Consider the following 11,481-nt stretch of genomic DNA (forward strand, 5'->3'; position numbering starts at 1 on the left):
TGAGGTAGCAGTGCTAGCCACATATTGAATGGCAAACCAGATGGACAAGGGTTTCATTGAAAATGAGTTTTTAGAATCAGTGATTGCTTCTTAGCGCAGTATGTTGCAAAGCCAACAAGGAAGACATAACACAGTGTGGAGCTGGAGGAACACAGCAGGCCAGACAGCGTCAGAGGAGCAGGAAAGCTGATGTTTCGAGTTGGGACCCTTCTTCAGAAATGGGGGAGGGGAAGGGGGCTCTAAAATAAATAGAGAGGGGGACAGTGATAGCAGGTAGATAGTGGAACGGATAGGGTGGGAGAGAAGACAGACAGGTCAAGGAGGTAGGGATGAAGCTAGTAAAGGTGAGTGTAGATATGTAGGGGCGGGGATTGGTCAGTGAGGTGGAAGGAGCGGATAGGTGGGAGGGAAGACAGACAGGTCAATGAGGCGGTGATGTGAGGGGTGGCTGGTCTTGGGATGAGGTCGGGGGTTGGGGAGATTTTGAAGCTAGTAAAGTCCACATTGAGACCATTGGTTTGTAGGGTTCCAAGGCAGAATATGAGGTGCTGTTGACCCAGGAAGAGACTATCTTAGATCTAGCAATGTGAAATGACGTAGGATTGATAAGAGATCTCACAGTTAGGAATCCTTTAGGGGCTATTGAGAACAACATGACTGAATTTCAAATTCAATTTGAGGGAGAGCAACTTGGGTCTCAAACTAGTGTCCCTGACTTAAATTAGAGCAATTACAGAGATATGAAGAAAATGTTATCTAAAGCAGCTGTGAAAACAAATAAAACTAAGGAGAATAGCAATAGATAAGCAGTGGCAGATATTTAATTGTGTTCAACAAAAAATTATTCCAGTCAAAAAGAAGGAATCAATGAGAAAGATGTCAAGGAGAGTATCCAATCAAAAACTAAGGCATACAAAATGGGGGAAGAAAGGCAGGCCCAGAGGTTCAGAATATTTTAGCAACCAGTAATGGATGACTAAACAGTGTGGAGCTGGATGAACACAGCAGGCCAATCAGCATCAGAGGAGCAGGAAGGCTGATGTTTCGGGCCTAGACCCTTCTATAGAGTTAGTAAGAACTGCCGACATTGGAGTCAGAGAGAACAGTGTGGAGCTGGAGGGACACAGCGGGGCGGGCAGCATCAGAGGAGCAGGGAAGCCGATGTTTCGAGTTGGGACCCTTCTTCAGAAGGTGATGCTGCCTGGCCCGCTGTGCTCCTCCAGCTCCACACTGTTACAGCTGTCTCTATAGAGTGTTGGTGAGGCTGCAACAGCGTCTACAGTGTAGATGTGTGGTCCCTGTATTTGAAAAACGGAGATACAGGCAATGCAGGCAGTTGGGAAAGGGATTCGGAGATAGTAGGAACTGCAGATGCTGGAGAATCCGAGGCAACAAGGTGCAGGGCTGGATGAACACAGCAGGCCAAGCAGCATCATAGGAGCAGAGAGGCTGACGTTTCGGGCCTAGACCCTTCATCAGAAAAGGGATTCGGTTGGCTGAATCCTGGGATACCTTCCCAGGAAAAGCCGAAGAGTTTCATTCCTGAGACAGCAGAATGAATGTCGGAATCGCCGAAGTTTTGTTTGTAAAAATCATAAGGGTTAAATCGTCAGTTTCACTGTAATTCGGTCTGGGCTGTATATTCAGAGCTGGTACTAAACGGGATTAGAGCAGTGGGTTGTTGTGTTGTGTTTTGTTTTGATACGGATCCCGTTGCCAAGAGGAACAGCCCATGGTTACAGGGACATGGCTGCGTCAGAGATAAGTTTAAAGACAAAACAGCGCAGTATTAGCTCATACCGTCCCTCTCCTGCGATAGCAGTGTCCCGGGGTTATTAACGTGCTCGATCCCGAGGAAACCGGCTCCAGAAGGTAAGCATATTGCTGCTGGTTAACCTTTGCGAGTCTGGCTGTGCTTCCTTCACGTTGCAGTTGGGTTGTTAGTCCAGGCTCCAGTGTGAAAGTTTGCAGGAGCGAGCCCCGTTATTAACCCTCCCGTGCTCCGTGCAGGAGTTAGAAACGGAATTGCTTTTAGTCTGGGGAAGGGAGGGCTGGGCGTTGACTTTAACAATTTTGGTCTCTTCGGCAATGTTTTGAATCGAATCGAATTCCACGCCGTAATCCCCAACGTTGCCTGGATTCCATTCGGCCCATCAAGCGACGGCAGTGAGACCAGGCTGTGATGCCTCCTTTTGCCGAATAGCCGCCCGCCCATGTCTAATTTACAGACAACGCCCCATCTCTGGGCGTTATACTCTGGGAAAGATATCATCGGAGAGGGAGACGGAAGCAATCACGGGATTGAGTTCCCTCAGTTATGCCGGAAGATCGGAAAAGTTGGGAGCAAAAACAGAAATTGCTGAGAAAGCTTGGCAGCATACATGGAGAGAAATCAGTTTGTTTCTGGTCCTGTGACTCTTCAAAACTGATGATAGCTAGCAAAATGTTTTTTTTTTATTTTTGTTTTATTACTGTCACGTGTACCGAGGTACAATGAAAAGTGTTGTCTAAATGTGCTATACAGGCAGATACTGTTATACCAGCGCATAAGGGTAACAACACATTGCAGGGTACAGTGTTTCAGCTGCCGAGAAGGTGCAGAGAGAGAGAGAGATTAACATTAAAGAGGTTCATTCAAAAGCCTGATAGCAGTGGGGAAGAAATTGCTCTTGAATCAGTTTGTGCATGTAATCAAATATTTATATCTTGTACCCAGCAAAAAATGGTGGAAGTGAGTATAACTGGGTTGAGAGGGGTCTTTGATTATGTTGGTTGTTTTCCTGATGCAGCTGGAAGTCCAGATGAAGTCACTGGTTGGGAGGCTAGTTTGAGTAATGGACTGAGTTGTGATCACAACTCTCTGGTTTCTTTCAGTCTTATGAAGAGCTGTTGCTGTATCACGCTGCAATGCATCCAGATAGGATGCTTTCTGTAATGCATCTGTAAAAATTTGTAAGAGTCTTTATGGACATGCTGAATTTCCTTAGCCTCCTGAGGAAGTAGAGGTGTTGTTGTGCTTCCTTGACCGTATGCAGAAGATAGAGTGTGAGGAGGGGGCGGGCTATGGAGTAAACGATAGGTGGAGATAGAGCCTAAAGAGAGAGAAGGGCAATGGGACAGATGAGGAGTGGGTAACAATCAGCCTGGGAGAATGAATGGCTGCTTATGGGGACTATTTGTGGCTAACAATGTGTTGTGTGTAATGGCAGACTATGTGATCACGAGGCCTGGTGTGTAGGGGGTGGGTGAACATATGGGAGAAGGTGCCTCAAGCCCTAAAATTGTTGAATTCAATATTGAGTCCAGAAGGCTGTAGAGTTGCCAAACAGAACATAAGATGCTGTTCTTCTGGCTTGCAATGAGCTTTGCTGGAGCATTGAAGCAAGGCTAAGACAGAGATGTTGGCTAGGGAACACAGTGGTGTGTTAAAGTGGCAGGCAACTGGCAGGTCAGGGTCTTTTGCTTTTTTACAGACAGAATGTAGGTGTTCTGCGAAGTGGTCACCCAGTCTATGCTACATTTCCCCAATGTAGAGGAGACCACACTGTGAGCAGTGAGTACAGTAGACTAGATTGTGTGCAGTGCAGGTAAAACACTGCTTAACCTGGAGGGTGTTTTTGGGAGCCTTGGATACTGAGGAGGGAGGAAGTAAATGGGCAGGTGTTGCACCTTCTGGAGTTGCAGGGAAAGGTGCCGTGAGGATGTGTTGGGAGTGAAGGAGGATTGGACCAGAGTGTCCCAGAGGGAATGGTCCCTGCAGAAGGCTGGCAAGGGAGGGGAGGGGAATATGTGTCTGATGGTAGCATCTCGCTGGAGGTGGCAGAAATGGTGGCTTTGTAGGAAGTTTGGAAATGTTGGGACTGTTTTTTTCTTGTTTACAAGAAGTTTGAGAGGAGATTTGACAGCAGTGTTCAAAATCATGAGGGCTCTGGACAGAGTAGGCAGGGAAAGACTGTTTCTGTTGGCGGAAGGAGCTGAGGACATAAATTTAAGGTAATTTGCAGAAAAAGAAAACGGAGACGTGAGGAGGAATTTCCACACAGTAAGCAATAGAGATTGGGAATGTCCTGCCTAAATGTGGAGAACACAAGTTCAATCAAAGATTGAAGAAAGAATTGAATTGGAATAGGAAGAATCTGCAGGACTATGGGAAGAGGCCAGGGATTGACACTAGGCAAATTGCTCCTGCAGAGAGCCAGCAGGGACAGGATGGGCTGGATGGCCTCCTCCTGAGCTGTAACCATCTGTGATTCATTTTCAAGGTTCACAAATGTAGAATGGACTCTTGGGAAAGTTTCTGTTGATTAATGTTTATCAGCACATTTAATAATTACGGTTCTTTATTCCCATATTTTGTATTTCTTTCTTAAAGGAGCTTCTCAGCAAAGTGAACAGTGATGCAAAAGATCTCTCAATTCAGTTTTCTTGTTCTGTGGGGACGACTGGCATTAAGTAGTAAGTCATCAATACCTTAACTTTAAGAAATTTGATGTGATTTTTAGCTTTTCCTGTTTGTCATTGGTCAGTATTTGTACAGAGCTGGTATGAACTCGATCAGACAAATTGCCTCCCTCTGCAGTACAGACCTGGAGACGCGTGCATTTGTGTGTTCCAAATCTTGTCTCTCCTGGAACAGTAGTTTCAAGGCTGTCACTGAACAAAAGACTCACTCGCACTTAACTAGTGTATTGGAAGGCTTATCATTATGTTGTGAGCACCCCCTTCTAATTTTGGAGAGACGGCAGTTTGACCTGGAGTTTTTGGCTCAGAGGTAGGGACTGTACTCATTGCACGATAATACCACAACACCTTCTGTATGATAACCATGCTCCAATTCAATCTGCAGCTAGTCAATGGTAAGTTATTGGGAGCATTGATTAAAACTCTATTTTGTGGCCAACAAGGCTCCATGGTCTGCACCTGAGATACAGTGAGGACTAAAACTTGGATACTTTTGGGTTAGAATGTTCTTTCTAATTTAAGCCAACTCGAGCTAGTTATGATTCCAAGTACTATTCTGCTTTTTGACCTGGTCAACTGTTTCCAATTATTCCACCCACCCTGACTGACCTCAATTTATCTTTATCATGAATCCGCATTAATTGGCTTGGGCCTGTCCCTATCTCGAGGAAGTTTCACTTCTGACAGTTGTCAGCCAGCAGCTCAGGTGGCTACTGTAGGCAGTTCCTGGAGAAAAGGAATTAGGAATCCTTCCAGGTCTTTATTTAACTGCCCCTCTGAAGAGCATCCCACCCAGATCCGCTCCCACACATGCGGTTTTGAACCATGGCTAACCCACCCAGCCTGCATACCCCTGAATGTTAGAGAATTTAGCATGGCCAAGCCACCTAAACCTGCACATCTCTGGACTGAGAGGAAACCAGCACATGTACAGGGAGAATGTGCAAACTCCACGCAGACAGTTGCCCGATGGTGGAATCAAACCCGGGTCCCTGGCGCTGAGGCTGCGGTGCTAACCACTGAGCCACCGTGCCACCCTTTAGAAGCAGAGTCAATATTATCTCTTAAACATTTGAACATGTGTTCAGCAGGAGACCAGAGCTCTCCACAACACCCACTGCAATTGTAGGGGACCATCAACAACTTGCAAGTCTGTGATTGAGTAATCTCTCTGGTGGTGCCATTTGTATTTGTGCAAGAGCTGAGTGTTTTGAAGAGGGGCATGGTCAGAGTTGGCAAACTCTGCAGTGGGTGATGCTTTGGGGTAAATCCAGGAATTTTGCCGAGGACCAGCAGACAGGGGATCAGGATGACAGGGTGAGCAAGGCGAAAGGGGTGTTTACTGCTTTGTTAAGCACAGTGTGTTGAAACAGGTGAGATCTCGGCCAGCTCCATAGCAGAGACTTATTCTGACAGCTCATGGTAAAAATCTTAGTGGTGACAGGAGGGAATCCTTAAGTACCAACCTTGGCCCATCTGATACCTCTCCTGTAAATGCAGGGCTTTTTATTACAACTGTTGCTATGGATTCCTTGAGTGTTTTCTGGTTTTGTATCAGATTTGCTGACATTTTATTTATCCTGTTTAATTTACAGAGGGATTCGAAGTCCTAATGCCTAAAGAGCAAGTAATAGTTATCCTTAACCAAGATGTTGTGCTGGAATGCAATTTCACTGTGACTGAAGAGTCACCTTTGAAGAACATCGTTATCAACTGGCAGCTTGCCAACACCAGTAAGGTTGTCCACAGTTACTATTATGGGAGAGACCAGCTAAACAAGCAGAATCCTAATTATTCCGGCATAACAAGTTTATTCCCAGAAGAGTTTAAAAGTGGAAATGCTTCCCTAAGACTAGAAGGAGTAAAGCTAAAACACAGTGGAAAATACCAGTGTTATGTCAGCACTGCATCTGGAAGTGGTGAAGAAATAATTACTGTTGTTCTTGCAGGTAAATAGATGTAACATGTTTCTCTTCTTTTTCACATCATACCTGAAAGTACCGTTTTGCGTATGGAGCAGCATAGTGACTCAGTGGCTAGCACTGCTGCCTCACAGCACCAGGGACTCGGGTTCAATTTCACCCTTGGCCAACATCTGTGTAGAGTTTGCGCATTCTCCCTGTGTCTGTGTGGGTTTCCTCCGGGCACCCTGGTTTCCTCCCTCAGTCCAAAGATGTGCAGGCTAGGTGGATTGGCCATGCTAAATTGCCCGTGGTGTCCAGGGATGTGCCGGCTAGCAGGATTAGCCATGGGAAACACAGGGTTACAGGGATAGGATGGGGGCCAGTGTCTGGGTAGGATGCTGTTTGGAGAGTCAGTGCAGACCTGATGGGCCCAATGGCCGTTTCTCACGCTGTAGGGATTTTGTCACCAGCAAAACATCCTGCTTGTTTGCAAAGTGCAAATGAGTAACAGGCCATTGTAGTGTAATCCAAACTCTCACTTCAGTGTTTTCTAATCAATCTATTCCAAGATAGTATAACACACCTCTGGAGCAGGTGGGACTTGAATTTAGGCCTACCCAGCTCAAAGGTAGGCACACTCCAACTGCACCACAAGAGCCCTTGCAATCTCACTTTATTGCCCATACAAAAGTTCATTGCTCATTCATTCAAACATTATGTATAAATGCATAATAATGTTAAAATTAAAACCAGAGGTACAGAGAATGAGAGAACTTAAATTGAACTGTTTAAACACTACTTCAGTACATTCAAATAAGCAGTCAGTGAGCCCCATCCTCCTCCTGATCCTGTTAAAAGTTCACTTAGAGAAGGGAGTGAACAAATGAGTTCAGAAATTGATTTTTACAGCATTTGAGGGATTATAATCTTTTCCCTGGATACATCCAAAAGCAATACAAAATGTGATTCTCAATGTTCACAACAATTTTTACTTACATCTAAATAATTCAAGACCAGATCAAGAAGGATCTGCCCATCAAATATTCTTCTTGGCTGGTTCTATGATCTCTGGCCCTTTATTTACTTTTTCCCTAAGACCAGGCAAGACATCGAATATAAAAGTTGACAAATTATGTTACAGCTGTATAAAAGTTTAGTTAGGTCACATTTGGAATATTGCATGCAGTTCTGTTTGCCATACTGCCAGAAGGATGTGGATGCTTTGGTAAGGGTGCAGAGGTTAGCCAGGATGTTGCCTGGTTTGGAGCATTTTAGTTATGAGGAGAGGTTGGATAAACTTGGATTGTTTTCACTGGAACACAGAGGGTGAGGGATGACCTGATAGAGGTCAACAAAGTTATGAGAGGCATAATTAGGGTAGGTAGCCTGGAATGCAACGCCATTGAAGGTGGTGGAAGCGGGCACTTTAGCAATGTTTAAGGCATGTCTTGATAGATGCATGAAATGGAGGCGAACAGAAGGATAGAAACTGCGTATGGGCAATAAGTAGCAGGTTTAAGTAAGGAGTAGGAATTGGTGCAGGCTTAGTGGGCTGAAGGGTCTGTTCCTGTGTTGTATTGTATATCCAAAAATTACTCTCAGTTACAGCAATGCAGAAACATGTCCCTTTGTTACCACGCATGTGCGTTGATGGGCTGCACATTCAGCAAGGATTCCAGATGCAAGCATGGCTAGCATGACCTACAACTCATAGAATCCATTGGTGCAGATGGAGGCCATTCAACCCATTCAGTCTGCACCAACCTTCTGAAGAGCATCCCGCCCAGACCCATAATATTGCATTTCCCATGGCTAACCCACCTAGCCTACACATCTTTGGACACTGGGCAATTTATCACAGTCAATCCACACATCCTGGACATCTTTGGACTGTGGAGGGAAAGTGAAGTACCCAGAGGCAACCCACACAGACACAAAGAGAATGTGCAAACTCCACAGAGACAGTCACACAAGGCTGGAATCAAATCTGGGTCCCTGGTGCTGTGAGGCAGCAGCGCTAACCACTGAGCCACCGTAATTCAGGCAGGAATGGCACGGAAGATGGTTTATATACCTAAGGCTTTCCGTGAGCATTTCTCATACCTTTCACCTAATCCAAAAGCTGTGTGCTTGTTGTGCAACACACAAAGAATGTTACCACATCTTGGAACCAGATCTACAGCCTTAGAGCTGGGTGAGGATTGGACTGCCAGGGATTGTGAAGGTGATTGACTTAGTTCAACAGGATCCTTGTTCAAAATAAACCCGTCATGATTCCTGCCAGGATAATTGGGAATGATGCACACTGGGTGAGTTACCATTTATTGTAATTTTGACATATCTCACCATTGAGGTATGGTGTGTGCAGAGTCACCAGCCAGAATCCACCTCGCCCTTTAGAGGTGAGGTCTGGCTTTAAGTGATACTAACTTCCATTCTGCATGAGCCAGTGCATTGTCATCATTAATAGCATTATGACATTTCCACACTGCCTGCAGGACTTAGAGGGCCATTGCAAAAGGCAATAGTTGTGTCATTTATTACTGAGGAAGTAAATCTTGACTGATTTATTGAATTTCACAGCATTCTACAGTGAGCCAAGGCTAATCATCAAGCAGAAACCATCCAGCACCAGTTTAACGTTTGAGTCCAGTGGCTACCCTAAGGCTGATATTTCTTGGTACATTGGAGACAACAAAGATGCTTCCTTTTTGTCCAACACTTCCTACCGGCAAGATGCTGATGGACTGTACACAGTCCAAAGCACCATGGAAATCAACAGCATGGAGAACAATTCAACCTATACGTTTGTTTTAAGAAATGTGGTTGTTAATCAAACCATCTCTAGGACATTTACTTTGATAGCTAAAGGTAAGATTTTGTTTTTCTATCCTCACCAATTTTTTGTCTCTCCTGAAGGTCTGAGGCTATGATAACACTCCTACATGTCATTGCTTGGGTGTAGATTAATAGTGGGCTTTAACAGACCTTTTTGTCCACAAAAGTGCAATTACAGAATCAGTCACCAGGGTATGTAGGCCAGTTGTCATATTGGTACTATTATTCCAACTGTTAGCAGCTTATGTAGCATATGTTGAGCACATGAACAGATCTAGGAAGGCACTGGAGGTTTTAAGGATTTTTAAAAATATCTTTGGGATGTAAATTGGGTTAGGACCCGACGCCCCACCCCCGCCAATATCAGATCAAGGAATCCAAATGTTTGATGCCTCCACTTTTTCACCCCTTCATGCTTATCTCCTGGTACCAATAAGCAAATGGAACATATTGTATTTTGGTAATTAATAATAATAAGCCAGATTTAATTAATAGTCGAATGATGAGTGAATATTTTCTGAATGGCAATCATAATATTCTCAAATTCAATCATGTAGCATCCTTACACAGTATATGTCACGCTGGAAACATCCCAGCTGACAGTTTTATTGCTTTGCAGATGCATGCATCATCAGCCACAATTACAGTTGAGCCCACTATATTATGGTCAAAGATTGAGTCACAATTTATTATTTTGGAAAATTAGTCTACAAAATAAAAAAAAAAGGAAGGGAAACTTGCCTGGATGGTACACTTAATATCAGATGGAGTAGTTAAATAATTTGTTGATTCTCATCATTCTAATGCTAACTACCCACCAGTAAGCTGCGTTCAAAATTAATGCAAGCTGTTTTTGAAGAAGAATTAAAAGCAACATGCTGCAGATGCTTTCAATCTGAAATAAAAGCAAAGTGCTAGAGAAAGTCACCAAGCCTGTTCTCATCAGTGGACAGAGAGAAGTCATTTTCAAACTCCAAAATGTTAACTTGGTTTCTGTCTCCATAGATGGTGCCAGACTTATTGAATTCTTGCAGTACTTTCTGCCTCAGTTTTATGGTATATTGTTTTTGTGTTTCCTTATATTCAATTAATAAAACTTTCCTTTTCTCTTCTTTTTTTTTTTAAAATTTCTGTTTTCAGAATGTGGCACTTCGATGTCAAAATTGCACTGGATAACTCCCTCAATTAGTATTGTGGGCAGTGTATTAATGATAATCGCACTGGCTATACTATTATGTAATAAATATATTAAAGCAAAGAGCATAGAAACCATTGTTCCAAATTTGCCATGAGATCACTGCAATGTCCAGCATAAGCTGATGGTGGCCCTAATCGATTCTTCAGTGGAGTGGAAGTCTCAATCTGTGTAGTGTTGTGATGGTTGCATGTGGGAGACACACTTTGAATGCTTCATTCCGGTGATGGCGTTTGAATGGTTGTAATATTGCCCAGTGGTCCACATGCAGAAGCTGCGAGGAATCTATCTGTTGTCATGGAGTCTTTGCAGCACAGAAGGAAGCCATTTGACCCATCAAATCTGTACCGGCTCTTACAGTCGTACTCGTTGATCCTTGAAAGCTTGCATTAATAAGGAAATGCTTGTAACAGTCAATGACAGATACTATCTAACATATGGAAGAGCCCTCAGTGACTGCATGGGAAAGACAGCAAGAGGAGTGTTTGGTGATTTGTTGTGGACCAGACCATTTTAAAACTGTGTGAAAGTGATGAAAATGCTGAGATACTGATCAGTCATTTCTAGATGCTGAATGTATTTTAAATTTTACCTAAATGTTACTTAAAATCTGAACATTGTTTTCATTTTTACTCCTTACGTTTCAATGCTGTACTTAAATCAGAAATAAAATTGTCAACCAATACATGTACAACTACTGACGTGAACGGAGGGTACAGAGTACCATTTGGGTTAACAAGATCCACGGTTCTTTCAGTTTTTATTTGGGTTAACAATGCTGAGCCAGTAGTAGTCCCTCAGGCACATTGCCACCAAACTCTTGCAATCTACATCAAAACCAGAATGCTTGCCACTAACCTCAAAAGCTATTTCTGTGGCATGGTTTAGCCTTTTGTTCACAACAGTTTAAACTTGGTGACAAGTCAAGCAGATAGCCTTGAGCTATCGACATGTAGCTAGTGAGGAAGTTAAAATCACAATTTAAATTTTCAGGTACCGAAATAAATTATGACTAAATTAGGTAGATGCTAAACTAAATGTAAGGATTTCAAGAAAGAGAAAAGTATCTTTTTAAATGAGTGC

General features: G+C 43.6%; 2 protein-coding genes across 4 annotated transcripts in view; one reads left to right on the plus strand and one right to left on the minus strand.

The window, feature by feature from the left end:
- LOC109928582 (F-box only protein 39) overlaps positions 1-1,926 on the minus strand; it is a 115,348-nt gene extending 113,422 nt beyond the window's left edge. Inside the window, exon 1 of the mRNA XM_020528531.2 lies at positions 1,801-1,926. The gene's annotated coding sequence lies outside the window, so the exon portion shown is untranslated. The remainder of the gene's footprint in view (positions 1-1,800) is intronic.
- On the plus strand, positions 810-11,083 carry LOC109928698 (CD276 antigen-like). Of its 3 annotated transcripts, none has more exons than XM_020528652.2 (5): positions 810-1,872; positions 4,373-4,455; positions 6,057-6,410; positions 8,949-9,236; positions 10,344-11,083. In XM_020528652.2, the coding sequence occupies exons 2-5, from the start codon at positions 4,398-4,400 to the stop codon at positions 10,493-10,495; spliced, it is 852 nt and encodes a 283-aa protein (XP_020384241.2). In that variant the 5' UTR covers positions 810-1,872; positions 4,373-4,397; the 3' UTR covers positions 10,496-11,083. The 3 variants fall into 3 exon arrangements, with proteins under 3 accessions (XP_020384241.2, XP_048469208.1, XP_048469207.1); XM_048613251.1 differs by lacking the exon at positions 810-1,872 and adding an exon at positions 2,278-2,406; XM_048613250.1 differs by lacking the exon at positions 810-1,872 and adding an exon at positions 2,329-2,488.
- The last annotated feature ends 398 nt before the right edge of the window (positions 11,084-11,481 follow it).

Source organism: Rhincodon typus, chromosome 27 (genome assembly GCF_021869965.1).
Source record: "Rhincodon typus isolate 14 chromosome 27, sRhiTyp1.1, whole genome shotgun sequence".
Lineage (NCBI taxonomy): Eukaryota > Metazoa > Chordata > Chondrichthyes > Orectolobiformes > Rhincodontidae > Rhincodon > Rhincodon typus.

Excerpts from the sequence above, each read along its gene's own strand:
- LOC109928698 (XM_020528652.2), top strand. The coding sequence starts at position 4,398 with ATGCAAAAGATCTCTCAATTCAGTTTTCTTGTTCTGTGGGGACGACTG. Across the intron at positions 4,456-6,056 it reads GGGACGACTGGCATTAAGTA|AGGGATTCGAAGTCCTAATG; the intron begins GTAAGTCATCAA and ends TTTAATTTACAG. Across the intron at positions 6,411-8,948 it reads AATTACTGTTGTTCTTGCAG|CATTCTACAGTGAGCCAAGG; the intron begins GTAAATAGATGT and ends TGAATTTCACAG.